General features: G+C 37.7%; 2 protein-coding genes across 3 annotated transcripts in view; one reads left to right on the top strand and one right to left on the bottom strand.

Annotated features, from left to right (window-relative positions):
* Window positions 1-10826, bottom strand: part of LOC101405614 (mitochondrial import inner membrane translocase subunit Tim23) — a 34194-nt gene extending 23368 nt beyond the window's left edge. Inside the window, exons 1-2 of the mRNA XM_004432439.3 lie at window positions 10587-10826; window positions 8355-8413 (exon numbers count right to left, since the gene is read on the bottom strand). Of these exons, the coding sequence (XP_004432496.1) occupies window positions 8355-8413; window positions 10587-10692 (165 nt within the window). The 5' untranslated portion in view covers window positions 10693-10826. The remainder of the gene's footprint in view (window positions 1-8354; window positions 8414-10586) is intronic.
* Window positions 10827-10924: 98 nt separating this feature from the next.
* PARG (poly(ADP-ribose) glycohydrolase) overlaps window positions 10925-26632 on the top strand; it is a 126628-nt gene continuing 110920 nt past the window's right edge. The window contains exons 1-6 of one of the 2 annotated variants that reach the window (XM_087431838.1): window positions 10925-11105; window positions 17705-17771; window positions 18387-19373; window positions 20269-20452; window positions 25098-25220; window positions 25348-25431. In XM_087431838.1, the coding sequence (XP_087287964.1) occupies window positions 17734-17771; window positions 18387-19373; window positions 20269-20452; window positions 25098-25220; window positions 25348-25431 (1416 nt within the window). In that variant the 5' untranslated portion in view covers window positions 10925-11105; window positions 17705-17733. Of the gene's footprint in view, window positions 11386-17704; window positions 17772-18386; window positions 19374-20268; window positions 20453-25097; window positions 25221-25347; window positions 25432-26632 lie in introns of both variants that reach the window. The other variant, XM_087431837.1, reaches the window with a different exon arrangement.

Genomic DNA, 26632 nt, shown 5'->3' with positions numbered 1-26632 from the left:
AGCACCACAATGTCTTAATTACTGTAGCCTGGTAGTAAGTTTTGAAATCAGCAAGTGTGAGTGCTCCAATTTGTTCTTCTTTTTCAAGATTGTTGGCTGTTCTGCATCTCTTGAATTTCCATAAGAATTTTAGTATCAACTAGTCAATTTCTGCAACAAAGCCAGCTGAGATTTTGATACAGACTACGTCAAATCTGTAGGTCGATTTGGGGATTACTGTTATGTTTACAATATTAAATCTTCCAAGAAAGTGGAATAGCTCCCAATTTACTTAAGTCTTCTTTAAGTTTTTTCAATAACACCTTCTAGTTTTCACAGTATAAGTTTTGTATTTCTGTTGAATTTATTCCTAAATATTTTACTTTTTGATGCTTTTGTTTTTGTACCTTCATTTTTGTAGCATCCATTGCTACTATACAGAAATATAATTGATTATGTACATTGATCTTGTATCCTGCAACTTTGCTGAACTTGTTTATTCTAATAATTTTTTTGTGGTTTCCTTAGGATTTTCTATACACAAGATCACATCATCTGCAAACAGATAGTTTTACTTTTTCTTTTATCTATCTGGATGCTATTTATTCTCTTGCCTAATTGCCCTGGTTAGACAATATTGACTAGAAGTGAAGAGAGTGACATCCTTGTCTTGTTCTTTATTAGGGAGAAAGTATTCAGTCTTTCACCATTAAGTATGATGTTAGCTTTCGATATTTTGTAGATGCCATTTATCAGGTTGAAGAAGTTCCTTTCTATTCCTAGTTAATTATTGAGTGGTTTTTTTTAAACCATGAAGGGATGTTGAAATGTCAAACACTTTTTCTGCATCTATTGAGATAATCAGGTACTTTCTATCCTTTATTGATACAGCATAGTTCACTGATTTTCAGATGTTAAGCCAACCTTGCATTCCTGATATAGCCAACAACTACTCTTTGAAGCTTCTTGATCAGTTTAGTAACTCAATATTATAAACTGAGATTTTATTTGTTTTTAATTTTTAAATATTTTTTTTTGTATTTCTTCCAAGTTATTTGTTTTAATTAATTATTTATTTTATTGCAGCAACATTGGTTTATAACATTGTATAAATTTCAGGTGTACATCATTATACTTCTATTTCTGCATAGAGTACATCATGTTCACCACCCAAATACTAATTACAATTCATCACCACACACATGTGCCTAATCATCCCTTTCGTCCTCCTCCCTCACCCCTTCCCCTCTGGTAAACTGAGATTTTTAAAAAATCTGCCATTTGCCATTTTACCTGTGTTGAATCAGCACCTTCTCCAAATAACTAAAAAAAACAAACAAAAAAAACCCCCAAAAACCAGAATGCTGAGGCTAATATAAACTTTAAAATGTATAACCCTAATTTCATATGTTTGTGTTCATTACACCACTCTTATTTCCATAGACTTTGAATAATATTAATAATCTGATCTAATTTAATAAAACAAACTCAAGTAGTAAAAGGGATAAAGTAAAGGGATTTGCTTCAAGATTTCATTAAACAGATTCACAGCTTTACATTCTCATTTACACTTAACTTAGTATTAACAATTTCTTATAATTTTGTAACTACTCACTCCAATGTTTTTATTGGGGTGCTTTTAAAATTACTTGTTTAAAAAAACAAAACCTTTAATTTGTGCTCTGATCACTGACTGTTGCTTCTGATCACACAGGTGTGGACAGAGAAGCAGGCAGCCATTGTTGTTGCATGTCTGCCTCACCCCCTATTCTGCTTATTCCAGGGGCTTTAAAGAAGATCTGGTCACCTTTTTGTTTCCTCCTTCATTTTTCTCTTTTTCCACCGTTTGTGAGCCAGACATTAAAGATTAGGGCACTCCCTATGAAGGGAAAATTAGAAAGTGACAACACACGTCCAGGAAAAAGGGCAGGCTCAGAAAAGAACTGAGAAGAGCTTAAGTTTACACCTCAGGCTGGTCCTCGGCACAGAGATGGCCTGTAATAATAATTAAAAATAAAACCAGAACAATAATCAAAAAAAAGCAAACCCTGAGGAAGGGGGAGAATGTGATTTCCAGAGTTACCACATTATTAAGATTCAAATGTCCAGTTTTCAACAACAACAACAAAAATCACAAGGCATACAAAGAAATAGGAATGTATGGCCTATTCAAAGGAAAAAAATAAGTCAACAGAAACATCCCTGAAAAAGACCTAATGGTATATCTATTAGGCAAAGACTTTAAAACAACTGTCGTAAAGATGCTCAAAGAACTAAAGGAGATGTGGAAATATCAATAAAGAGATAGAAAACCTAAAAAGAAACCAGAAGGAAATTCTGGAGCGGAAAAGTACAATAACTGAAAAATTCACTAGAAGGATTCAAAGGCAGATTTGAGCAGGCAGAAGAGAGAAATCATCAAACTTGAAGATAGGACAATGAAATTATTATTAGGAACAGGAAGAAAAACAACTGAATAAAAGTCAACAGAGACTAAAGGACTTGTGGGACACCATAAAGTGGACTAATGTACAGAATGTGGGAATCCCAGAAGGAGAAAGAGAGAATGTTTGAAGAAATAATGCCTGAAAACTTCCCAAATTTGATAAAAGAGATGTATATGAATACCCAAGAAGCTCAATGAACACCAAGTGAGATAACTTCAAAGAGACTCACACTGAAATACATTAAAATCAAATTTTTGAAAGCTAAAGACAAAGAGAGAATCTTGAAAACAGAAAGAGAGAAGCAACTCATCACATACAAGGCATCCTTAATAAGATTAGCAGCAGATTTATCAAGAGAAACTTTGGAGACCACCAAACAGTCAGCTGATATACTTAAAGTGCTAAAAGAAAAAACCATCAACCAAGAATCCTATATCCAGGAAAACTGTCATTCAAAACTGATGGAGATACTGAGAAATTCCAGATAAACAAAAGCTGAGGAAGTTCATAATCACTACACCTGCCCTGCAAGATATGATCAAGGGAGTTCTGCAAAGTGAAATGAAAGGATACTAGACAGTAACTCAAAGCCTCATGAAGAGATAAAGATCTTAATAAAGGCAAATACATAGGCAATTATAAAAGTATTATTTTACCTTAGGTTTGTAATTCCACATTTTATTTTCTACATAATTTTAGAGACTAAAGCACTTCAAAGAATTATTAGTGCATGTTTTGGGCACACGATGTATAAAGATGTAATTTTCTGACATCAACAATTGAAACTGGCGAGAACAGGGCTGTTAAAGGAGGAGCATTTTTGTATGTTACTGAGGTTAAACTGGTATAAATTCAAATTAGAGTGTTCTAATTTTAGGATGTTAAATGTAATCCCCATGGCAACCACAAAGAAAATAGTTATAGAATATATACAAAAGGAAATAAGAAATTTAAACACTTCGCAACAAAAAAAAAAAACAAGTAAAGACAAAAGAAGACAGCAATGCAAAAAATGAGGGACAAAAAACCCCAGAAGGCATATAGAAAATGAATAGCAAAATGACAGAAATCTCTCCTTACAAGTAATCACTTTAGATGTAAATAGAATAAACTTTATAACCAAAAGACAGAGATTGGCACAATGGATAAAAAACGATGATCCAATTATATGCTGTCTACAAGAGATTCACTTCAGATCCAAAGACACAAAAGGACCGAAAGAAAAAGGATAGAAAAAGATAGTCCATGCAAATAATAACCATAAGAGAGCAGGTGGCTATACTAAATATCATAAAATATGGACTTTAAATCAAAAAAGGTTACAAGAGACAAAAACGGACATTATATTAATTAAAGGTTCAATAGAGCAAGAAGATATAACAGTTACAAAGTCACTTACTTAATAAGAGACCATCAAAACGTCAAAGAAATAAAGGAAGAAAGAGAAAGTTCTACAATAACAGTTGGAGACTTCAATACTCCACTCTCAATAATGGATAGTAACCATTATAACCAGAGAGAAAATAATAAGGAAAAGAAGATTTAAACAATTCAATAAATCAACTAGATCTAACATGACATATACAAAACACCCTACCCAACAACAATACACACATTCTTAAGTGCATGTGGGACATTTTCCAGGATAGACCACATAATAGGCCATATATCAAATCTCAATAGATTTTAGAAGATACTATACAAAGTATCTTCTCCAACCACAACAGGATGAGTTAGAAATCAATAACAGAAGGAAAACTGGAAAATTCACAACTTTGTAGAAATCAAACAACACCTCCTTAAACAACCAACAAATCAAATAAGAAATCACAACGGAAATTAGAAAATACTCAAGAGATGAGTAAAAAAGGAAACACAACACACCAAAACTTAGGAGACTAAGTGAAAGCGGTGCTAAGGGGGAAATTTATAGCTATAAATGCTTACATTAAAAAACAAGAAAGATTGGGCTGGCCCGGTGGCGTTGTGGTTAGGTTTGCATGCTCCGCTTTGGCGGCCTGGGGTTCACAGGTTCGGATCCCAGGTGTGGACCTACAAACCACTTATCAAGCCATGCTGTGACAGGCGGCCCACATATAAAGCAGAGGAAGATGACCTTGGATGTTAGCCTAGAGCCAATCTTCCTCCGCAAAAAGAGGAGGATTGGCAACAGATGTTAGCTCAGGGCTGATCTTCCTCACCAAAAAAAACCCCAAAAAACAAAAAACAAGAAAGATCTCAAATCAACAACCTAACTCGACAACTTAGGGAACTAGAAAAAGAAGAAAATAAACCCAAAGCTAGTGGAATGAAGAACATAATAAAGATTAGAGCAGAGATAAGTGAAATACAGAATAGAAAAACAATAAAGAAAAAAATCAATGAAACCAAAAGTTAGTTCTTTGAAAACATCAAGAAAATCAAAAAACTAGTTAGATGGACTACGAAAAAAATGAGAGACGACCTACTAAAATCAGAAATGAAGGTGAGGACACCACCATCAATTCTACAAAATCTACAGAATTAAAAAGGATTATAAGGAAGTGCAGTCATGCGTTGCATAACGACATTTTGATGAACGATGGACCGCATATACAACATTGCTCCGAAAAGATCAGAACCATAGAGCCTAGATGTGTAGTAGGATAAACTAGCTAGGTTTGTGTGGTATACTCTATGATGTTCACACTACATAACTGCCCAACGACGCATTTCTCAGAACACATCCCCATTCTTAAGCGACACATGACTGTACTATGAACAACTGTATGTCAACAAATTGGATGACCTTGATGAAATGTACAAATTCCTTGAAACACAAAACTCAGCAAGAAATAGAAAATCCAAATAGACCTATAACTAGTAAGAAGATTGACTCAGTAATAAAAAAAATCTCACAACAAAGAAAAGCCCTGGACCTGATGGCTTCACTGGTGAATTTTACCAAATGTTCAAACAAAAATTAACACCAATCCTTCTCAAACTTTTTCAAAAAAACTGAAGTGGAGGGAATACCTGGAACACTTCATAACTCAAAAACTGAAGTGGAGGGAATACCTGGAACACTTCATAACTCTTTGCATGAGGCCAGCATTACCCTGATACCAAAGCCAGACTAAGACAGTATAAGAAAACCATAGATCAATATCCCTTATGAACACTGATGCAAAATCTTCAACAAAGTACTAGAAAACTGAATTCAGCAGCATATTAAAAGGATTCCACTCCATAACCAAGTGAGATTTATTCCTGGAATGCAGGATGGTCCGACATACAAAAATTGATCAATGTAATACACTATGTTAACAGAATGAAGGAAAAAGCACACACACGATCACCTCAATTGATACAGCAAAAACATTTGACAAAATCCAACATACTTTCATGATAAAAACACTCAACAAACTAAGAGTAGAAAGAAACTACCTCAACATAATAAAAGTCCTATATGAAAAAGCCAGAGCAAACATCACACTCAAAGGTGAAAGACTGAAAGCTTTTCCTCTAAGATCAGGAACAAGGCAAGGATGCCCATTTTTGCCACTTCTATTCAATGCAATACTAGATGTTCTAACCAGAGCAATTAGGCAAGGAGAAATAAAAGGCAGCCAAATTGGAAGGGAAGAAGTAATTCTTTCTTCATAGATGATATTATCTTGTATGTAGAAAATCCTAAAGACTGCACAAAAATATCTGTTAAAACTAATAAATGAATTCCGCAAAGTAGCAGGATACAAAGTCAACACAAAAAATCAGATGCATTTCTACATACCAACAATGAACAACCTGAAAAGGAAATTATAAAAACAGTCCCATTTACAACATAATCAAAAAGAATAAAATACTTAGGAATTAACTTAATATTAAGAAAGGAGGTAAAAGTCTTGTACAGTGAAAATTACAAAACTTGCTGAAAGAATTAAAGACCAAATAAATGGAAACATATCTCATGTTCATGGATTGAAAAATATTAAGATGTCAATACTACACAAAGCAGTCTGCAGATTCAACACAATCCCTATCAAAATACAGGTATTCTTGCAGAAATAGAAAAACCCATCCTAAAATTCATATGGAACCTCAATGAAATAGAATAGAGAGCCCAGAAATAAAATCCCATATATATTGTCAAATGATTTTGGACTATCTTTTTGGGGGAAAAGATAGTCTTTTCAACAAATGGTGCTGTGAAAACTGGATATCCACATGAAAAAGAGTGAAGCTGAGGGGCCGGCCTGGCGGCACAAGTGGTTGGGTGTGCACACTCCGCTGCGGCGGCCCAGGGTTCGCTGGTTCGGATCCCAGGTGTGCACCGACGCACTGCTTGTTAGCCACGCTGTGGCGGTGGCCCATATAAAGTGGAGGAAGATGGGCACGGATGTTAGCCCAGGGTCAGTCTTCCTCAGCAAAAAAGAGGAGGATTGGCATCGGATGTTAGCTCAGGGCTGGTCTTCCTCACCAAAAAAAAAAAAAAAAAAAGAGTGAAGCTGAACCGTTACCTAACACTGTATACAAAAATTAACTCAAAATGGATCAAAGATCTAAATGTAACACCTAAAATTATAAAACTCTTAGACGAAAACATCGGGGAAAAGCTTCATAACATTGTATTTGGCAATGATATCTTGGATATGACACCAAGGGCACAGGTAACAAAAGAAAAAATAGAAAAATTGGCATTCATGAAAATTTAAATTTTGTGCATCAAAAGACAGGATCAATGGAGTAAAAAGGCAACCCACAGAATGGGAGAATATCATTTATCTGATAAGGGGTTAATATTCAGAATATATAGAGAACTCCTAAAACTCAACAACAAAAATGACCTGATTCAAAAATGGACAAAGGGGAATAGACATTTCTCCAAAGATATACAAATGGCCAAAAAGGACATGAAAAGATGCTCAAAATCACTAATCATTAGGGAAATGCAAATCAAAATTACAATGAGTCACCACCTCACACCCACAGAATAGCTATTATCAAAAAACCCCAGAAAATAAAGTGTTGATGAGAATGTGGAGAAACTGGAACCCTTGTGCACTGATGGTGGGAATGTAAAATGGTACAGCTGCTGTGGAAAACAGTATGGCAGTTCCTCAGAAAATTAAAAAGAAAATTACTATATGATATAGCAGTTCCACTTCCGGATATATAACCAAAAGAACTGAAAGGAGAATCTGGAAGAGATATTTGTACACCAATGTTCACAACAGCACTACTGACAGTAGCTAAAACATGGAAGCAATCCAAGTGTCCATCGACAGATGAATGGATAAGGAAAGTTTAATATTATTCAATAAAATATCATCCAGCCTTACAAAGGAAGGAAATTCTGACACACGCTACAATATAGATGAACCTTGAGGATATTGTGCTAAATGAAATAAGCTAGCCACAAAAAGACAAATCTGTTGGATTCCACTTATTTGAGGTACTTAGAGTATTCAAAAATCAGAGCCAAAAAGCAGAAGAGTGGTTGCCAGTGGACGGGGGGAAGGCGGAACAAGGAGTTTTTGTTTAATGGGTACAGTTGCAGTTTTACAAGATGAAAAGCATTATGGAGATGGTAGGTGGTAATGGTTGTACAATATTATGAATGTATTAATACCACTGAACTGTCCACTTAAAAAAGGTTAAGATGGTAAATTTTATGTTAGTATATTATGCCACAATTTTAAACAATGGGAAAACAAAAAACAAACTCCAAAACTCTTTAAAGGGAATTAATCAACTAGTGTCAGGAAGAGATGCAAGCCAAATCTCCAGGGTTTCCAAGAAAAAAGGGGGAATGGAGACCAGAGACTTGGTGCCTCCAGAAGTAAATATCATAGATCAAGTCAGCAGAAGTACTTGGCATTATTTTTTTAAATGGTGAACTAAAGCATCAAACCAGTAAAACCATAAAAGGACTAGTCTTAATCTTACCTGCACGAGATATCGTGGATCCACATTTAAATAAGGAGACAGAGGGTTCATACCAGTTACTAGAGAGAAAACAAAGCATCATATTGCAACAAAATTTTAAACAGTTATTTCATTTAGTGTTAATTCTGCTCTTGATTGGTTCACGTATTTTGCAATTTTGACTTACAGGCTCACTGAATGTGAAATTATCTCCCACTTTTCTATGCTTATCCTCCTTGTCTGGCAGTTTTTGGGGCTACCTCCTTCTGGGGCCTTCCTCAGGCTCTCATACCAAGAAGATATTGGCAGTAACATGGATCAAATAATCAAAGTAGCGAGACACACAGCCCAGGTCAATTGTAAAGCTACTATCTTTCTACTTTGCTACCAGAATGCTTGACAACTATACAAACTACAAAATAACACTGACAAGACACCAATTAATTCCATGGGAAAAACAATGTTTGGGCTATGTGTTGTGTACAAATATTTTAAGGCAGTTCCTTCAGATCTTAGTGTTGACAACTGCCGACAGAGTTGACTTACTGTGGCAAGGTAGAGAATTCTCGGGTCATCACCAGAGGCATGGGGGCCAGGGCAAAAGAAAATGGAAACTCTCAGAGGGCCAGACTCTGAACTCCACTGACTTTGAAGACAGAAAAATCTACCAAAAAAGATCAACTTTCTCATTTATTAAATTTAACCTTTAGATTCTTCCATATCTCAGCTGCTTGTTCACAAATCTATCCATTACCCGTGACTCTGGTCTTCTCATCAATTGAAAATCCTATTAGTTTTATATTCAATACCTATCGTGAATTGTGTTACTTATCGCCATCTTTATTGCTACCATCCGAGTTCAACCATCAAATTTATCACCTAGGCTACAGTAACAATCTTCTACCTAAATGGACTCCTTACTTGCTCTAGTCCTTTCAATTCACTTTCTACATAGCAACTAGCGATTTTTTAAGAAAAGGAAATCACTTACATTTACACTTGTAATCAAATCCAAACTCTTTACCATGGCTTACAAAACACTACATTAGCTGCCATTCCTTGCCCCTCTGATCTCTGTCTCCTACCATTCCAACTCCCCTGTAACTTTGTAGACACACTGACCTAACAGCTGTTTCTCAAACATGCTAAGCTTGTTTTTTCCCAGGGTAATTATACTAGCCATTTTCCCTGGTACATTTGCCTCCCCCCAAACACATGTATTTTATTCAAGTCACAGGTCAAATGTCAACACCCCTGAATTGTGTTCCCTGACCAGTTCTAAAATGGCTACCTGCTCCCATCACCATCTTATAATTGTTTTATTGCCTTTACACAGTTAACACTAACTGAAATGTTTTTACTTATGTTACTTGGCTCACTTCAATAGGATGTAAGCTCCATGAAAACAGCAGTTATCTTTTTATCTACATTCAGTTTTGACACAGGTGACACTAGGAACTTAAAAGGGCTTTTTTGTTCTTGAGCATAAAAGACCTAGAGAAACAGTACAAGAATTTTCAAAAAAGAAAACTGTCTTATAAAGCGCTTATCTTCCACTAACTTCCTACTATCTTTAAGTCCAAGTTCTATTTATCCAGTTGAATATCCACAGTTACAAAGTCCCAAAAATCTGGAATACACATTTGTTCATAGGATTGAGGAGAGGGCACAGGCAGGGTATTCATGCTTCTGCACCTTCGATCTTGCATACTTCCTTTCCTAAAATTCTTACCTGACTTCTTTCTTCGTGTCTATAAATGGCTTTTATTTAAACTCAGCTCACTTCCCAGCTTCTCCAGCTGTCCCATATGTCTCATATTTCTTTCTCACCTATATGCATTATTACTGTTTTGCCCTGACGGCTACTTTGTGGTTTAGAATATGACTTTGTGCTAAAAAGTTATCTAGGAGCTCGTTATTTGGAATGCATTTACTTGCAGAGCTGGGCTCTCCTCTTAACGTAGGGCCAAACACACAGCCCAACACACAGGAATGTGAGAGAGAAAAGATAAGGCTCGAGGCTTGGATACAAAAGGAAGAAAACAAGCAACACCTCCTGAGCCCAAGTCAACCAGAGAGTTTGTCCGGGATCCATGGCTCCAAAAACTTGTTCGATCTTGACAGAGTGGCCACGCAGACACACTAACCCCACCACTGGCACTGAAGCTTGGGAACCCCAGCAAAAAAACCCAGGGCACGCCGCAAGTCTAGCGTGGTCGCAAGAAATGTTCGCAAGCTAGGCCCGATACTTACGCGGGACGCCGGCCAAATCCGCGTGCGAGTAGCCTGCTCCGCCGGCTCCGAAAAAGCCGGCCAACCCCCCTGTCGTTTTGTTGCCGCTTCCCCCGCCGCCCTCCATGGTGTCGCAGCAAACTGCCCGTCTGCTTCTCACCGCCAGTTCAGGCCGGGGTCGTCTACTCGCCCGTAGCTCCTCAGCAACCGCGGGTACACCCGCGTTACTACCACCTTGTTCACGCGCTGACCTTCTGGGCGCCGGCGCCCGCTGTCTCACACTTCCGCTTTGCGACAGTGTGCGCCCCGGAAGCCGGAAGCGCCTGACGGCAGCTTTCCGGCGGTGGGAAAGTGAACGAAGCCAAAATCAAAGCGGCGTATCCTGAGGCAGGTGCGGTGTCAGCAGAAGAGGGAAGGCAGGCGACTGGCTAGGGCCTGGCTCAGGAGGCCGGCGGAGCAGCAACTACAGAAGCAAGCGGCGACAGAGTGGGGATGGTGCCGGGAGGCGCCGAGAAGGAGGCACAGTCCGTCCCTCTCAGGGTTAGTGAATGAGGCTCTCCGCCCGGGCCGGCCCGGGGACTGTGCGCTGCGGGTCCCAGCATGAGTGCGGGCCCCGGCTGTGAGCCCTGCACCAAGCGACCCCGCTGGGTCACCGCTGCAACTTCTCCGCCGGCCGCATTGGACGCCCGGAGCTTCCCTGGCAGGCAGAGGCGCGTCCTCGATCCCAAGGACGCTCCCGTGCAGTTCAGGGCCCCACCGTCCTCGTCAGGCTGCGTCCCGGGGCGGGCGGGACCGCACAGAGGCAGCGCCACCTCGCTTGGTACGTGGGGAAATAAAGATCTTTGTCGTTCGCCTCGGCCCAAACCTCTTCTTGATCTTTGTCTGAGGACCAGGGACTCTATCACCCCTTTCTGGTCTTGTGTGTTCCACTCTGAGGTCCCTTTTCTGAGCCCCGAAGGATACTAGTGGGGGCATGGCACCATATTTTTCCCGTTGCGATTGGTGTGAGAAACCATGACGAGCAGTCACTCACAGGGCAGAAAATGGCAGGAGACTCCACCTGTTTGCCTTCCTCGGGTTTGACTGAGAAATTGCCTTAGTCGTTAAGGAGGTCTGATTTTCTATGTGAAGCTTTAGCCTCTAAACGGAAAGAAAGCTACAAGGAAAATCACAACTTCCCACAGTTCAGATTCTAGGTCCCTGGGTGCAGAGCTGTTAGTCTTAGCTGGCATTGTACTTATTTCTGGCATGCAGTGTTGAACAGGAGTAACTTGGCCTTTGTCTTCAGACCCTGAAATCTATCAGGAGAAGGACAGTTACAGAAGTCAACATAATAAAGGGTAGTGGATGTTCTGATAGATGAGGGACACATCTTTATGGTAGAAGTCAGGAGTATCTCATCCAGGGTGTGGGATTAAAGATAATTTCCCAGAAGATGAGTTGCTTATTCTGAGGACCGAAGAGTGATGGGTTAGCTAGAAGAAGAGGAAGTAAGGAAATGGTTCCGATTGCAGCTGATGCATACTGTCAACGGGGGAGAGTAGTAAGAGAGAGGGTTCCAGAGAGGTGGGCAAAGATAGATTATACTGGGACATGTAGGCTAAGGGTTTTGAACTTGAAGGGAATGAGAAGCTATTAAAGGGTTTTCAGTGGGGAAGTCATTTTATCATATATAAATACATATTTTTAAGGACCCTGTGATTGGTGTGTGGAAAATGAAGAAAGGATTGAAGAGGAGCAGAGATACAGGCCCAAGGCAAGGAGTTATTCTAGGAGATAATGATGGTTTATACTTGGTTGCAGGCAGTAGGGAAGGGGAGAAGTGGATGTATTCAGGAGAGAATGGGATACATGGGTTTGTACCCAATAAGAAATATATCTGTGCTGGAAGTATAGATTTGGGAATTCTTGGCATGAACATGATAAATGATGCTATGGAAGTAGATTGGATCATATAAAGCATGTAGAGGAAATAAAGGCGACCTAGGACAGAAACTTTAGGAATACCACCATTTAAGAGTAAACTGAAGAGAAGCAGCCAGAGAAGTACGAGGAAAGCCTGGCTTTCATTGTGTCATGCAGGGAAGAGAGCATTTCAAAAAGCATGCATTGGACAACAGTATAAGAGGCTGGGAGGAGGTCAGGCAGTCCTCTGATGAATGGTGTACACTTAGTTCTCTCAGGACCTAGAAGCAGTGGGGAGCAGATCTGAACTAAGTATTGAAGGATGAGCAGGATTTGCTGTATCAACCAAGGAGAGAAAGAATTATATGGGCAGAGGGAACGGCATGTGCAAAAAGTGGTAGGAATGGACCAAAGAATGATAGGAGTGTCAAATGAGGCTGAGAAGGGGAGCAAGAGCTTATCATGGACAAACTTGAGTGTCATTTCAAGGAGTTTGGACTTTATTCTGTGGTTAATGGGGAGTGACTAAAAAGCTTTTAAGAAGAGAGACATCATTTAGTTACTATTTTAGAAAATATGGCTTAGGCAGTGGCCTTTGGACTTTTCTGACTGCAACCCACAGTATAAATTTCACCTGATACACAGTAAGAAATATATGTAACCTGGTAAATATGGCATATTTAAAACGAACAAATATTTCATGAAATAACACTTATCCTTACTATATATAACACATTCTTATGTGGTCTGTATTATTTCATTAACAAATGTTGGTCATTTGTAGTTTGTAAAACACTGGTTTAGAGAAAGTCAAGACTGTAGACAAGGAGACCAGTTACAGGAAAACAAATGTAGTTGTCAGTTAGTGATGTACCTGTTCTTTTAATGTTAGTGCTATTTTGAAGATGAGAGGAAGCGATGGGTTTAAAATTTAGGATGTAATTTCAGAAGACTTGGTGAAGGAGAGTGGAGGGGAGGGGAAACTGAGGGTGGCCTCCAAGTACTGTATCTGACTTCTGTGACAGGCTAATTTGTGGTCTTACTGAGTTTATTTGCATATAAAGGAGGAGTTGGTTGCAGGTGGTGGGGGGCAGTCCTCACTGGTTGGATCTTCTGATTTTCTGCAGAAAGAGTTTCTGCAGAAGAGGAACCAAATTAATACTTGGCTGTACTTTATGTGTGTAAATGTTTTCTGTTGACATACCTGGCACAGGACACCAATTAACAAAATGTTCAAAGTCCAAATTTGTACCAAGAACTATTGTTTCAAATTTTGGAATTCTTTTAAGAACTTGGTATTTAAAATTTTTTTTATATATAGTTATCCTAGAAGAAGTAGGTGAGAGGGAAATTGATATTTATTCAGTATCTTTAAATTTTGTTGTTTATCTTCCTGGGCCTATTTCTTATATTGATTGAAATTTGCAAATCTGCCTATAGGCAGAACTCAGCAAGCTATTCACATTCTGATGGGAAATGGTTTATCCAGTTGTGTTGCTATAGGAGCTCCCCTTTTCTGCCTATCTTGAGTTTCTCTCCCTACTCCAGGGATGATCTGAGTGTAGGTCAGTAGTGGGTGGGTGGGGGGCCTGGAGCTGGCTTGACCACCATCTCCCCTTATCATTCTTTCAGCCTCAGTGCTGTCAAAAGCATCTTGAGACCTCTTTCCTCATCTCAAAACTCTCCTACTATCTGTTGCTCTTTGGTCTCACCACACCCTTCCTTTCCAAACCTCATCTTGTTGCTGCTGGAGGAGAGAGACTTTTTGCGGAGGTGGGGTGTTCCTTTGAAATGCAGGTGAATTTTAGTGCATTTTGTGTCTTCTGCCTGTATCTATAGCACCTAATTACATGATTTGCTTATTGAAATACGCTGGTTACTGAGTGATGTTACTGATGAGATTATGTGTAAATGGTGTGACATCAGAACAAAGTTGGAGAACTACTGATCTCAGTGAAAAAAGACTGAGTAGAAGTGTTAGGAGATAATACATTTGTTGAGTTTCTGCTTTGTAATACTGGACACTTAATATTTTCTCTCACTGATCTACATAAGCCTTGAAATAGGTATTGTTAACCCCATTTTATGGGTGAGGAAATAGAGGTTCAGAGAAATGAAGCACTGGTAAGTGATTGAGCAAAGATCTCAGTCCAAGATCTTGTTTGATTCCAAATCTTGTATCTTTTTCATCACTTCCTCTTGCCTCCCTTTTTGTTTGCTGTGATTATTTCTAGTTAAAAAGAAAGAAATTCCCAGGAGACCTGGGAAACATCATTTTACGCTTCCTTCAGGAATAAGAGGGGTAGGGGCCAGCCCGGTGGTGCAAGAGGTTAAGCACGCGCGTTCTGCTGCGGTGGCCCGGGGTTCGCTGGTTCGGATCCCGGGCGTGCACCGAGGCACTGCTTGGCAAGCCATGCTGTGGTGGCGTCCCATATAAAGTGGAGGAAGATGAGGCACAGATGTTAGCCCAGGGCCAGTCTTCCTCAGCAAAAAAAGAGGAGGATTGACAGATGTTAGCACAGGGCTGATCTTTCTCACAAAAAAAAAAGGAATAAGGGGGGTAAAACTCTGAAACAGTCCTGTGATGTGCTGCGAAAGAAACCGTTGGAAACCAGAAGTAGTGGTATTGGAAAGAGAAGTAGGCAGTCTTTTCTCTGGGGCCCTCTGAAGGACTGAGGAATGTTATTAACCCCGTGGCTTAGCGGTTAAGTGCGCACGCTCAGCTGCTGGCAGCCCGGGTTCGGATCCCGGGCGCGCACCGACGCACCGCTTCTCTGGCCATGCTGAGGCCGTGTCCCATATACAGCAACTAGAAGGATGTACAGCTATGACATACAACTATCTACTGGGGCTTTGGGGGGTGGGGGGGATAAATAAATAAATAAAATCTTTAAAAAAAAAAAAAGCAGGAAGTGTTGGTTCCTCACCTCCTCCTTCTCCTTCTTCCTGTTCTCAGGCTTCAGGAATTATAATAGGAAGCCTGAAGCTAGAGTGAGAATGCATTTTCAGTATCAGAGCTGCAGGAGAGAGCCCTCTCCGTCAATCAACTGCACTGGAACACTCCTCATAGTTTTTCGTGAAATCATGTTGTGTGCAGTCTTTAAGTTCCCGCGGACTTGTCATCATAGTGCTATGCTTCATGTGTCTTATAGGAACCTAGCCATTGCGTATCATTAAATCCTTACATTTATAGAAAAAGGTGTTTTAAATTCTACTCTGAGTCACAAGATGAATTTTTGGCTCATTGTTTGTAATTTGAGGATTTTTCTATACTTGTTGTGTTTGATACAATGAAATTAAATAGAGAAGTTGCAATTATAGAAAAGCCTCAGAATCAAGTGGTTCATCCTTACTTCCTTCTGACTGAAACTAATTTTTTCTTTGAAGCCTTATTTGCTGTAGAAGACTAACTTAATAAAATCACTAAAGTATTGGTATTTAACAAGAAATATCAAATATATATAATTACATTTTGTGATAGAAACTGTTTTAAAAATGCTAATCAAAGATTTTTACTAGTTGGAATGTTAGTATTTTGTGGAAGGTATAAATTATATGGCACTCAAATACAGTGATAAATAAACTGTTGATTTTCATATATTTCGGATAGTATCCGTTTTGCTCATATTATGGTGTTTGAGGGGACATAGGTGAAGAATGAGTCTGTGACTTAAGGTGCGTAGATTCTTACATTGCAATTTAGACAGTAGTTGAGAATGTTCAAGATTGTATATTTTCTTATACTAAAATAATGTATACATTTAACCCATATGCAGTACATTAAATTTTGAAAGCATGTTATTTCAAATGCTTATATAAATTGTGACTTCCATTTATTTATTTTGCATCTCCTTCTACTAAGCCATCAATTCTACTTTTGCTACTGTCTGCTGGTCCTTTCTATCAGGTTATCTCTTTGGCATTTCAAATTTAGTATGTTCAGAATCAACCTAATCATATTTTTTCCCCTAAATCCAATTATCTTATATTCCACATTTCTATTTAATGCTGTCACCATCTTTCAAGTCTCTCAAACTTAAAGCTTAGTGTTCACCTTTAACTTCTATCATTGTGAAGTCTGTAATGACTCTCACTTCTCAACTTTTATTCTCTTTTCTTACAAGGACTAGTTTTGGTCCTTGGCCAATAATTCTCCAACCTAGTTGATCATCAGAATCACTTTTTGAAAAAAATACACATTCCACCTCCCCTCATACCTCCATCATCACACGTGTAGATTCTGATTCACTAGGTCTGGGCGTGGCCTTGGGATCCATTTATTACCAGCTTCCTGAGGATTCAGATGGTTTGGGAACTACTGACCTAGACCAATAGCTTCCTCACTGATTTCTACCAACAGGTTCTTCCTTCTTGACCCTTCAGATTGGCCCTCCAGGCTGTGTATCTTACATGACTGGAAGCCTCCTAGATTTGAATTCTGGAATTACACCTCTGAGTGTGACTTCTGACACTTGTTTGTACCTCTTTTTGTGGGTCATTCAAGGACCTCTATGATATGGTCCTAGCTGACTTTTCAACCATATTTTCTGTTCCTTACTTTTTAAGTTCTTTTTTTTCCCCTGCCATTGGTGCCTTTGCTTCTGATTTTCCCATTATGTGACTACATGTTTGTTCTTCAAAGCACAATTCAATCACTGCTTATCACATTATCCCACTTACTCCACTTCACTAAGGTAGTCTTCTCAGAAATACCTTGATTCCTTGTCAGGATCTCTTTTAATACTAAAGATAATTAAGAACTAACATTTACTGAGCATATACCAGATAGTGCCCTAAACACTTCCATGAATAATTCTTTTATTTAATTTAAACCTCACAGTAACCCCAGGAGAGATACTATTAGTTTGCATTTTTATAGATAAAGAATCTGAGACACAGAGAAATGACCCCTCACAAAGTCACATAAGAATCCAGTGGGAGATTGAGGATGTGAATCCAGGTGGTCTGATTGCAGAGCCTATACTCTCATCCATTAGGCCATACTAACTCTTTTAGGGGCTGTTCAGTTTCTACTCTATGCCAAATGTATTTGTGTTTATGTACCTGTATTATCTCCCATTGCTTGAGTGTGGAAGGAGAGATTAATCCTTGTTTAACCCACAGAACCTAGCACAATGCCTTACATATATATATGCTGCTATAGGTATTTTCTCTTTGAAGGCATGTATGCATCTATATTAATGTTTATGTTTCTTTGTTTTTTCCTTTTAAAGTTTTCAAACAAAAGACTATTACCAGTTGGATGGACACTAAAGGAATCAAGACAACTGAATCAGAAAGGTACAGAAACATGCCTATATAGGGAAATGAACAATATGATATATGGATGTTTTATCTTGCTTCATGCTATTTTTCTCTTCTTGCTTTCCCATATCTACGTATATTCTTTCAGTTTGTAAATAATAGTTTTTTAAAGTCTTCTATGTACCAGGGACTGTCATATATACTTGAGGTACAGAGGTGAATGAGGAATAGTCTCTGTCTTTAAGATACTTATAGTATAGTGGTGGTAACAGTCACAAAAACACATGATTGTTACATAGTGTGATATATGCAACAGTAAAGGTATAAACAAGATACAGTGGTGGTTAGCATATAGAACAAACAATCAGCTTTACCTTTGCAGGAAAGACTGCACAGGAAGTGAGTGAAGTTTAACACTTCACTTTGGCAAGTGTTTGTGAGGCACACATTTGCAGACAGGGTGTTATGGGCATAGGTGCAAAGACATGGAGTCATGCAAGGGCATATTGTATGCTCAGGTAATCACAGGTAGCTTAGTTATTGCTGGGACATGGTGGGAGTGTGGTTGGGTAAGTGTTTTCTTGCATCATAAGTTCTTTCTATTGTGTCATAAGTTCTTTTATATCATTAGTTCTTTCTATTCTCTTGTAGTTTGCATAGTAAAGAAAACAACAATACAAGAGTAGAATCCATGATGAGTTCTGTACAGAAAGATAACTTTTATCAACATAACATGGAAAAATTAGAAAATGTTTCTCAGCTGAGTCTTGATAAATCACCAGTTGAGAAAAATACACAATATTTGAACCAACATCAGAGTGCAGCTACGTGTAAGTGGCAAAATGAAGGGAAACATACAGAGCGGCTTTTGGAAAGTGAATGTCCAACAGTAACTCTAGTACCAGAGCAGTTTAGTAATGCTAACGTTGATCAGTCACCCCAAAATGGTGGTCACAGTGACACAGACAGTGAGGAAAGTAGGGATAATCAACAATTTTTGACACCTGTAAAGCTTGCAAATACAAAGCAGACTACAGAAGATGAACAGGCCAGAGAAGCCAGAAGTCACCAGAAGTGCAACAAGTCTTGCCATCCTGTGGAAGACTATGCAGGTTGTCAGCAGGAAGAGGTAGACGTGGTGCCAGAGAGTCCCTTGTCAGACATCGGCTCTGAGGATGTCAGTACTGGACTGAAAAATGCCAACAAATTGAGTAGACAAGAAAGTAGCCTAGGGAATTCTCCTCCATTTGAGAAAGAAAGTGAACCCGAGTCACCAATGGATGTAGATAATTCCAAAAATAGTTGTCAGGATTCAGAAGCAGATGAAGAGACAAGTCCAGGTTTTGATGAACAAGAAGATAGCAGTTCCTCCCAAACAGCAAATAAATCTTCAAGTTTCCAAGCAAGAGAAACAGACACTGAGTTGAGGAAACGGTCATCTGTTAAGGGAGGTGAAATTCGATTACATTTCCAATTTGAAGGAGGAGAGAGTCGCACAGGAATGAGTGATTTAAATGCCAAACTACCTGGGAGTACTTCTAGCTTGAATGTAGAATGCAGAAATTCCAAACAACATGGAAAAAAGGATTCTAAAATCACAGATCATTTCATGAGACTGCCCAAAGCAGAGGACAAAAGGTAATTTTTTCCATCAGGAGTATCTCCCATAGAGTAATATGTTTTATAATTTTGTAAGGGGGGTTTAGCAAAGTTGTGGTTTACACTGAAGCAAAGAAATAGTTGTCTTTCTTGTTAACTATTTATGCTAAATTTAAACCTAGACTCCAAATTTTAAATTCTAAAAAGGCCAGAAACAGAAAACAAGAAGTAAATAAATATTGTTAATCAGATTTTTAGTTTCATGCACTTCTTTCTGAAATTTATGGGACTTATCACAACATAAAAATATTAGATTGATAGTAGCCACTGTTTAGCCGTTTTCCCTAGGCCATTGTATACTGCATTGTCTCTAATCCTCTGACGGGCAGGTGGATAGTACTCACTTCACAAATGGGAAAACTGAGACTTGGGTTAGCGAATTCAGTGAAATTATGTAACTTATGAGTGGTGATGCTAGGATTTAAATCTTAGCCTGTGATTACAAAAAAAAATAAAAAATTACATTTTTGCAATTATCCCATGTGGAATCTTAAAGCCCGCTCTCCATAATTTCTGTGGTCTTATCTACCAAACATGCTATAGTAAGTTCACTTCACTGAAAATTACTGTCTAGAGTCCTGAGAAGTAGCTGATACTGTGAACCATGACGCCTTTGGCAGTGTCCGTGGTCATGCATGGAAGGTGATTTAGGTGTGTTTGGCAATTCCTTCCAGACTGTTGAAAATAAGCTCTTGGGTTTTACTATAAGCTTTATAAGTTTTTTTGGCTTTTTTTTCTCCTGTAAATACCAAGGAGAGAGAACAAGCTTGGCACATTTTAAACAATAACGTTCTGGGTAAGTTTTGTACTTGTGTATCCAAGTGAATTTAAACAGTAAGTGGTTTGTGACTGAATACGTTTGTTTTGACCTTAGAAAAGAACAATGTGAAATCAAACATCAAAGAACAGAAAGGAAGATCCCTAAATACATTCCACCTCACCTTTCTCCAGATAAGAAGTGGCTTGGAACGCCTATTGAGGAGATGAGAAGAATGCCTAGGTGTGGGATCCGGCTGCCTCCATTGAGACCATCTGCCAATCACACAGTAACTATTCGGGTGGGTATTACCTGTTACATATAAAGAGAGAAGACTCTAAGTCTTGATTTATTGTGATACTTATTAAAGTGAAAATAGACCAACACATAGAAAGTGCTTCTCTTTTTTCCGTATATAAAGTACTGAGAAGTCCACAGAATGGAGAAATATAATGATAGCTTGCTTAATATAGTACTTAACAGATCCATAAGATGAATTATTGTCAACCAATGAAGAAATGTAATTTTCTGTATTTTTAAGAAAATTCATTGGATTCTTTTTTTTTTTTTAATATTCAATTGACAGTATTTTTGGAGCACCCACTGCATATTAGGTACTGGGTTAGTCCCTAAAATTCAAAGTTGTGTGTGGTTTAGTATCCTCAAATCATTCTCCCATTTTGCCCTCTTTTCTGAGATTTAGATTCTTCCAGACATCTCCCTCACTGTCCCACAGGTATCTCAAACTCTACATGTCTAAAACCAACCTCATTTTTTTATTGTGGTAAAATATACATAATATAAAATTACCATTTTAACCATTTTTAAATGTACATTTCAGTGGCATTAAGTACATTTACAACATTGTGCAACTATCACCACTATTCATTTCCAGAAATTTTTCATCATCCCACACACAAACTCTGTACCTACTAAGCAGTAACTTCCCATTCCTTGCTATAGTCCCCGGTAACCTCTTTCATACTTTTTGTGGGTTCTTTTTTTAAAAAACAACTTTATTGAAGGCATATAAAAATTTACCCATTTTAAGTGCTCAATTCAGTGATATTTAGTTAATTTACTGAGTTAGGCAACCATCATCGTAATCCAATTTTAGAAGATTTCTATCACTCATTGGGTAATTTTAAATAGTCATCTCATTTATTAGTCAATCTCTGTATTAGATTTCACAGGGACTACTTAAAAAAATCCCTTTTATTGTACAACTTAGTCTAGACGTGATTAAATATTTTGAAGTACAGAATTCTTTAGCATGGTTAGAGGTGGAAGTGACATTTAGCAGATTGGTGGGGTTTGGGCTGAGCTCTAAAAAGGAGCAGGAATTTCTGAGGTGGAGTTAGTGAGGCGAGAGAATTTTTTGTGCAGACCATAGAATCAGGGTTCTCTTGTCACTGCTGGTTAACTGAAGAGTTTCCTTAAACATCAAAATGACAGTTTAAAAAAGTTACCGTTTGCAACTATTTAGGTGTGTGAATAGGATTTTCTTAATACTGTGTAAGAGATATAAACGTAAATAGTGGGTTGATGTAAGGTTTAGCTGTCATCCTTAACTCCCAATTTCAAATTTTGTGTTTCTTAAAACAGTCTCATTGTCATTTATTGATGTTAGAATAAGTAAAATTTATTGTAAAAATTACATTTATAAAAATAGTAGGTTTTTTTATTGTGAAATTTTTGTTGTACATTATTGTTTGTCAGTCACCATATAAATTCATCCCTCCTCCCCTTTGCCCATGTCCCACCCCCTTTGCCCCTGGTAACCACCAAACAGTTCTATCTGTCCATGTGTTGGTTTATCTTCCACATATGAGTGAAATCATGCAGTGTTTCTCTTTCTCTTTCTGGCTTATTTCGCTTAGCATAATACCCTCCAGGTCCATCTGTGTTGTTGCAAATGGGATGATTTTGTCTTTTTTTTATGGCTGAGTAGTATTCCATGGTGTATATATACCACATCTTTATCCATTCATCAGTCGAGGGACACTTGGGTTGCTTCCATGTCTTGGCTGTAGTGAATAATGCTGCGATGAACATAGGGGTGCATAAGCCTTTTTGGATTGTTGATTTCAGATTCATTGGGTATAAAAATAGTTGTTATTTGATTTAAATATAATGATTACATGTCAGATATTTTAGGGGAAAAAAGAATTCTGTTATTTAAAAAAGTTTGAAAATCACTGAGCTGGAGTAATAATTATGGAAATAAAAAAGAGAAAATAGATGGTTGCATTGTTTTGAGGTAAAATTGATAGGACATGGTGAATTCTTAAATATGGGCAATAAGGGAAAAGGAGGCATTGAGAATGCATGTAAAATTAAGAAAAAGCTGGATAACTGAGAAGATGTTAATGGTGAAGATTTAGAGAAAAAATCGATTGGGGAGGTCAGTGATATTTTTACTTTTCCACCTTCCTCTCTCCTACTGCCCACAAAGAAAACCCAAAGCATCCTATACCATCATTTAATTTCTATAATGACTGTTAGGTACTCAATGTTAGATACTGATTGTTAGATACCCAATGACACATTTTAAAATCTTTATTTTGTTACAAAAGGAATGTAGGGTTGTTGTAAAAAAAACATGCAACTATATGTGAAAGTGTATAACTCAAAAAACCCTAGTCCTCTTAGTCCTATTCCCAGAGTTTAACAATTTGGTGTATTTTCTTCTAGATTCTTTTTCCTGAATATGGTAATATGATATATGTGTAATTAACAGTTATTAAATAAACAGTCCTTTGTTACATTTTTAAGATGCCAGATATTAATAATTACAGAATTTGAAGTAATAAAATAAAGCTGGTATTTAGCATTAGAAATGTAAGGCAATGTGAAATTGCACGGATATAACACTCAGTGCTTGATTATCTGTAAACACACAGATGAACACACACGCAGGCATATAGACAACACAGATATACACATACACACAAACATATCCGCGAACACATTCAGACATGTAGAAGGCATATTCTCATACATGTGTTCCCCCAGTGTGTGAAGCTGGACTGGTACCTGTTCTGTCACCTCAGATGACATGGAACATTACAGAATCACCTTTGGGGCCTCCATCTGGAGGTGAAAATACTTTCAACATAGTTGATGACTCAGCTACTTTTGACTCTTGACCATTCTTTCCTCCTCGGAATATTCTCATCCTTTGGCTTCCATGATACCATATAATCCTAGTTTTCTTCCCATCTCCTTAGCTGCTTCTTATATTCCTTTAGCTCTTCTTCTTCTTCTTTGTCTTCTTCTTCTTCTTCTTCTTCGAGGAAGATTGGCCCTGAGCTAATATCTGTTGCCAATCTTCTTCTTTTTCTTTTTTCTCCCCAAAGACCCAGTACATAGTTATATATCCTAGTTGTAGGTCCTTCTAGTTCTTCTATGTGGGACGCCACCCCAGCATGGCCTGATGAGCAGTGAGTAGGTCCGCGCCCAGGATCTGAACTGGCGAACCCTGGGCCGCTGGAGCAGAATGTTCAAACCTAACCACTACACCACCAGGCCGGCCCTGTAGCTCTTCTTCTATATATGACCATTAAATGTTGTTGGAGTTTCTCAAGGCTTTTTCATAGGTCTTCTTTTCTTCTCCCTCTCTCTCTGAGTGGTCTCATCCACAGTTAGGGTTTTAATGGTCACTATAGATGGCCTATAAATTTATTTCTCTTGAGTTTCACACTTTTGATGAAGCTGCCTGTTTGACAGTCTTCCTTTTCATAAGCTGTTGCCTTTTTAGGGAACAATCTTCCTTTCTCCTTTTATTTAACTTGTTTTCATCCTTTGGAGTTCAACTCAGTTGTCACTTCCTCAAGGAAGTCTTCTCTAAGCTCACCAGATAAGTTAAAATTGTCCAAAATAGGTTCTCACAACACCACACACCTCTCATTTATAGCATATTACAGTTGAAATTTTGTATTTATTTATGTGATTATTTGATTTTCTGCAATGAAGTACTGATTCATGCTACGACATGGATGAACCTTGAAAACATTATGCTAAGTGAAAGAGGCCAGACACAAAAGGCTACATATTGTATGATTCCCTTTATATGAAATGTCCAGAATAGGCAAAATGTAAAACTTTTATGTTTTAAAATATCTCCTTCCTCAAATGTTTATTTAATGCTTATTATAAGTAGCATACGTGTATATATACATATCTGTGTATATTTGCATATACATATGTATACACGTATACATATAAAAAACACACATGCCAGGCTCTGTTATAAATATTCAGAATACAAAGTTAAAATGGTTATTATTCTTAAAAAGTTTAGAGTCTAGTGGGAGAAGGAAAAACAAGTATGCTCTGGTATGATAGTGATCTAATAAAATAAGAGGGAATAAACTAACTGCCTTTTTAAAAGTTTCTGAAGACTTCTTAGAGGAAATGAAGATTGATCTGAATGTTGAAGGTCAGAATAGGTATTTAACCAGATTGTGTTTGGGTCAGAGAGGATGTTAAAAACTGAGAACATCATTTGGAATCAGAGTATAGGCAGAGGGGAGCCATTGTAGGATTAGAAGCCTGAGAATACTTTAGTAAGATAATGTTATTCCCAAGTAGGGATAGGGTTTTATGGGGGGATGAACGTCTCTGGGATCAGTTGGAGTTAGGGAGAGGGATAGAAAAGGCTGTTGGCAGAAATTCAGGCAAGGAATAAGAGGACTGGGGACCTAGATGAGATGGAGATAGAATGCCCAGGACATGGTAACTTGGAAACTGATTAAACAGAGATAAGGAGTGGGAACAGCTGAAGAAGACTTCTGAGATCTTTCTGAGTTTTCAAGAAGACTTTCTTGCCTAGGAGCTGGTCTGTATTTTATAGCATCTGCTTTGGCTGCTTTCTTTGGGTTATTTTGTAGAAGAGATACCTAGTTTTTATGCACTTAGAGTTTTCTTATTTACCTCTATTTCAGGTAGATCTTTTGCGAGCAGGAGAAGTTCCCAAACCTTTTCCAACACATTTTAAAGATTTGTGGGACAACAAGCATGTTAAGATGCCTTGTTCAGAGCAAAATTTGTACCCTGTGGAAGATGAGGTAAGAACAAAACTGATGTTCTTTTAGTCTCTGAAAGATAGTTTAGTGCATGCTTGTTTGACTTCTCATTCTATGTTGCAAAAGAACTTAGAATAGTTTCCTCATTTGTTTTTCCTTTTCCTTAAAGAATGGTGAGCGAACTGCAGGGAGCCGGTGGGAGCTCATTCAGACTGCACTTCTCAACAAATTCACACGACCTCAAAACCTGAAGGTGTGTTCTTTTTGCTATTCTTGCCTCTTACATGTAGTTTTTAGAGGTGGGATCAATGTCTCCTCCCTCAAGGACATTTTTTGATCTTTAATAGACTCAGGCAACAACATTATTTATATGCAGTAGTGCTTGCTTCGTGAGGAAGTCTCTTTAGAGACTTCTTGGTTTCCACTCCATCACTGGCAAATGAGTAGAAGCATTGAGAGTTGTAAATGACTTGCCTGGAGCCACACAGAATAATTTGGAGAACCAGGAATAAGACCTCTGTTTCTTGATTCCCCATCCAATTTCCTTCAGTCCAAGTTTCCCTTTTATTTTTGTTTTAGAATTGCCGTGTTTCTGAAATGTCTTTAAAAGTAAATCAGGAAAGAATTATGACTTCAGCAATATTTGCCCAAAGGGAAGCTGAGTTTCCTAATGATTAAAGTATACATTAAGCATTCTGTTTTTTATTGCTCTTAACATAGCTTCTAGCAGTTTAATAATTTATTTATTAATCATATTTTGGCAATTTATTTTTTGGTTTTTTTAATATTTCATTTAAGACTAAGGGCAACCATTAGATTGTTTTTCTAATGTCTGAAATATGAGTGAGTATATGTTTATTTTTGGCACTATGGCCATGTAAACTTTTAAAGTTTTTATAACCATAAACACTAACAGATTTTTCTATGCTTCTGTGAAATTGTGTTTCATTTTCTTTGAGACTTAATTTGCTGTGTACAATTTCTCAGCAAATACACAAGTTTTTCTTAAACTTTCTATAGCTTTCTGTAGCTCCTGTTTTTTTTTTTTCTTAACATGAAAAACATTGATATGTTGTACCATAATGTATTTTGAAAATTTCAATCCTTAGGGACACTGTTGCTCAATCTTGTAATGTACTCCTTTTAAATGAAAGAAATTCTCAAGATCTGCCAGAGTTTACTTATTTTTAGTAGCATAATGTTAAGTACATATGTACAAACATAAAACTAAATGCACACTCTTTATAGTATACAGCTATATCAATTTGATTTTTTTCCATGTTAAGCATTATGAACCATCATTTGAGTTGTGTTCATTATCACAGTGAAAACAATTTGTTGTCACTATTCTCTTTTTGCACAGAAGTTTTTTAACCACTAATCCGAACCCCAAAATAGTATGCTGAAAAACTTTTAAAAATACTATATAAAGAAAAAATTCTTCATTTTGTATT

The sequence above is a fragment of the Ceratotherium simum genome, chromosome 6 (assembly GCF_057802395.1).
Source record: "Ceratotherium simum simum isolate JZ-2026a chromosome 6, ASM5780239v1, whole genome shotgun sequence".
Classification (NCBI taxonomy): Eukaryota; Metazoa; Chordata; class Mammalia; order Perissodactyla; family Rhinocerotidae; genus Ceratotherium; species Ceratotherium simum.
This window is presented reverse-complemented; position numbering and strand designations above follow the sequence as displayed.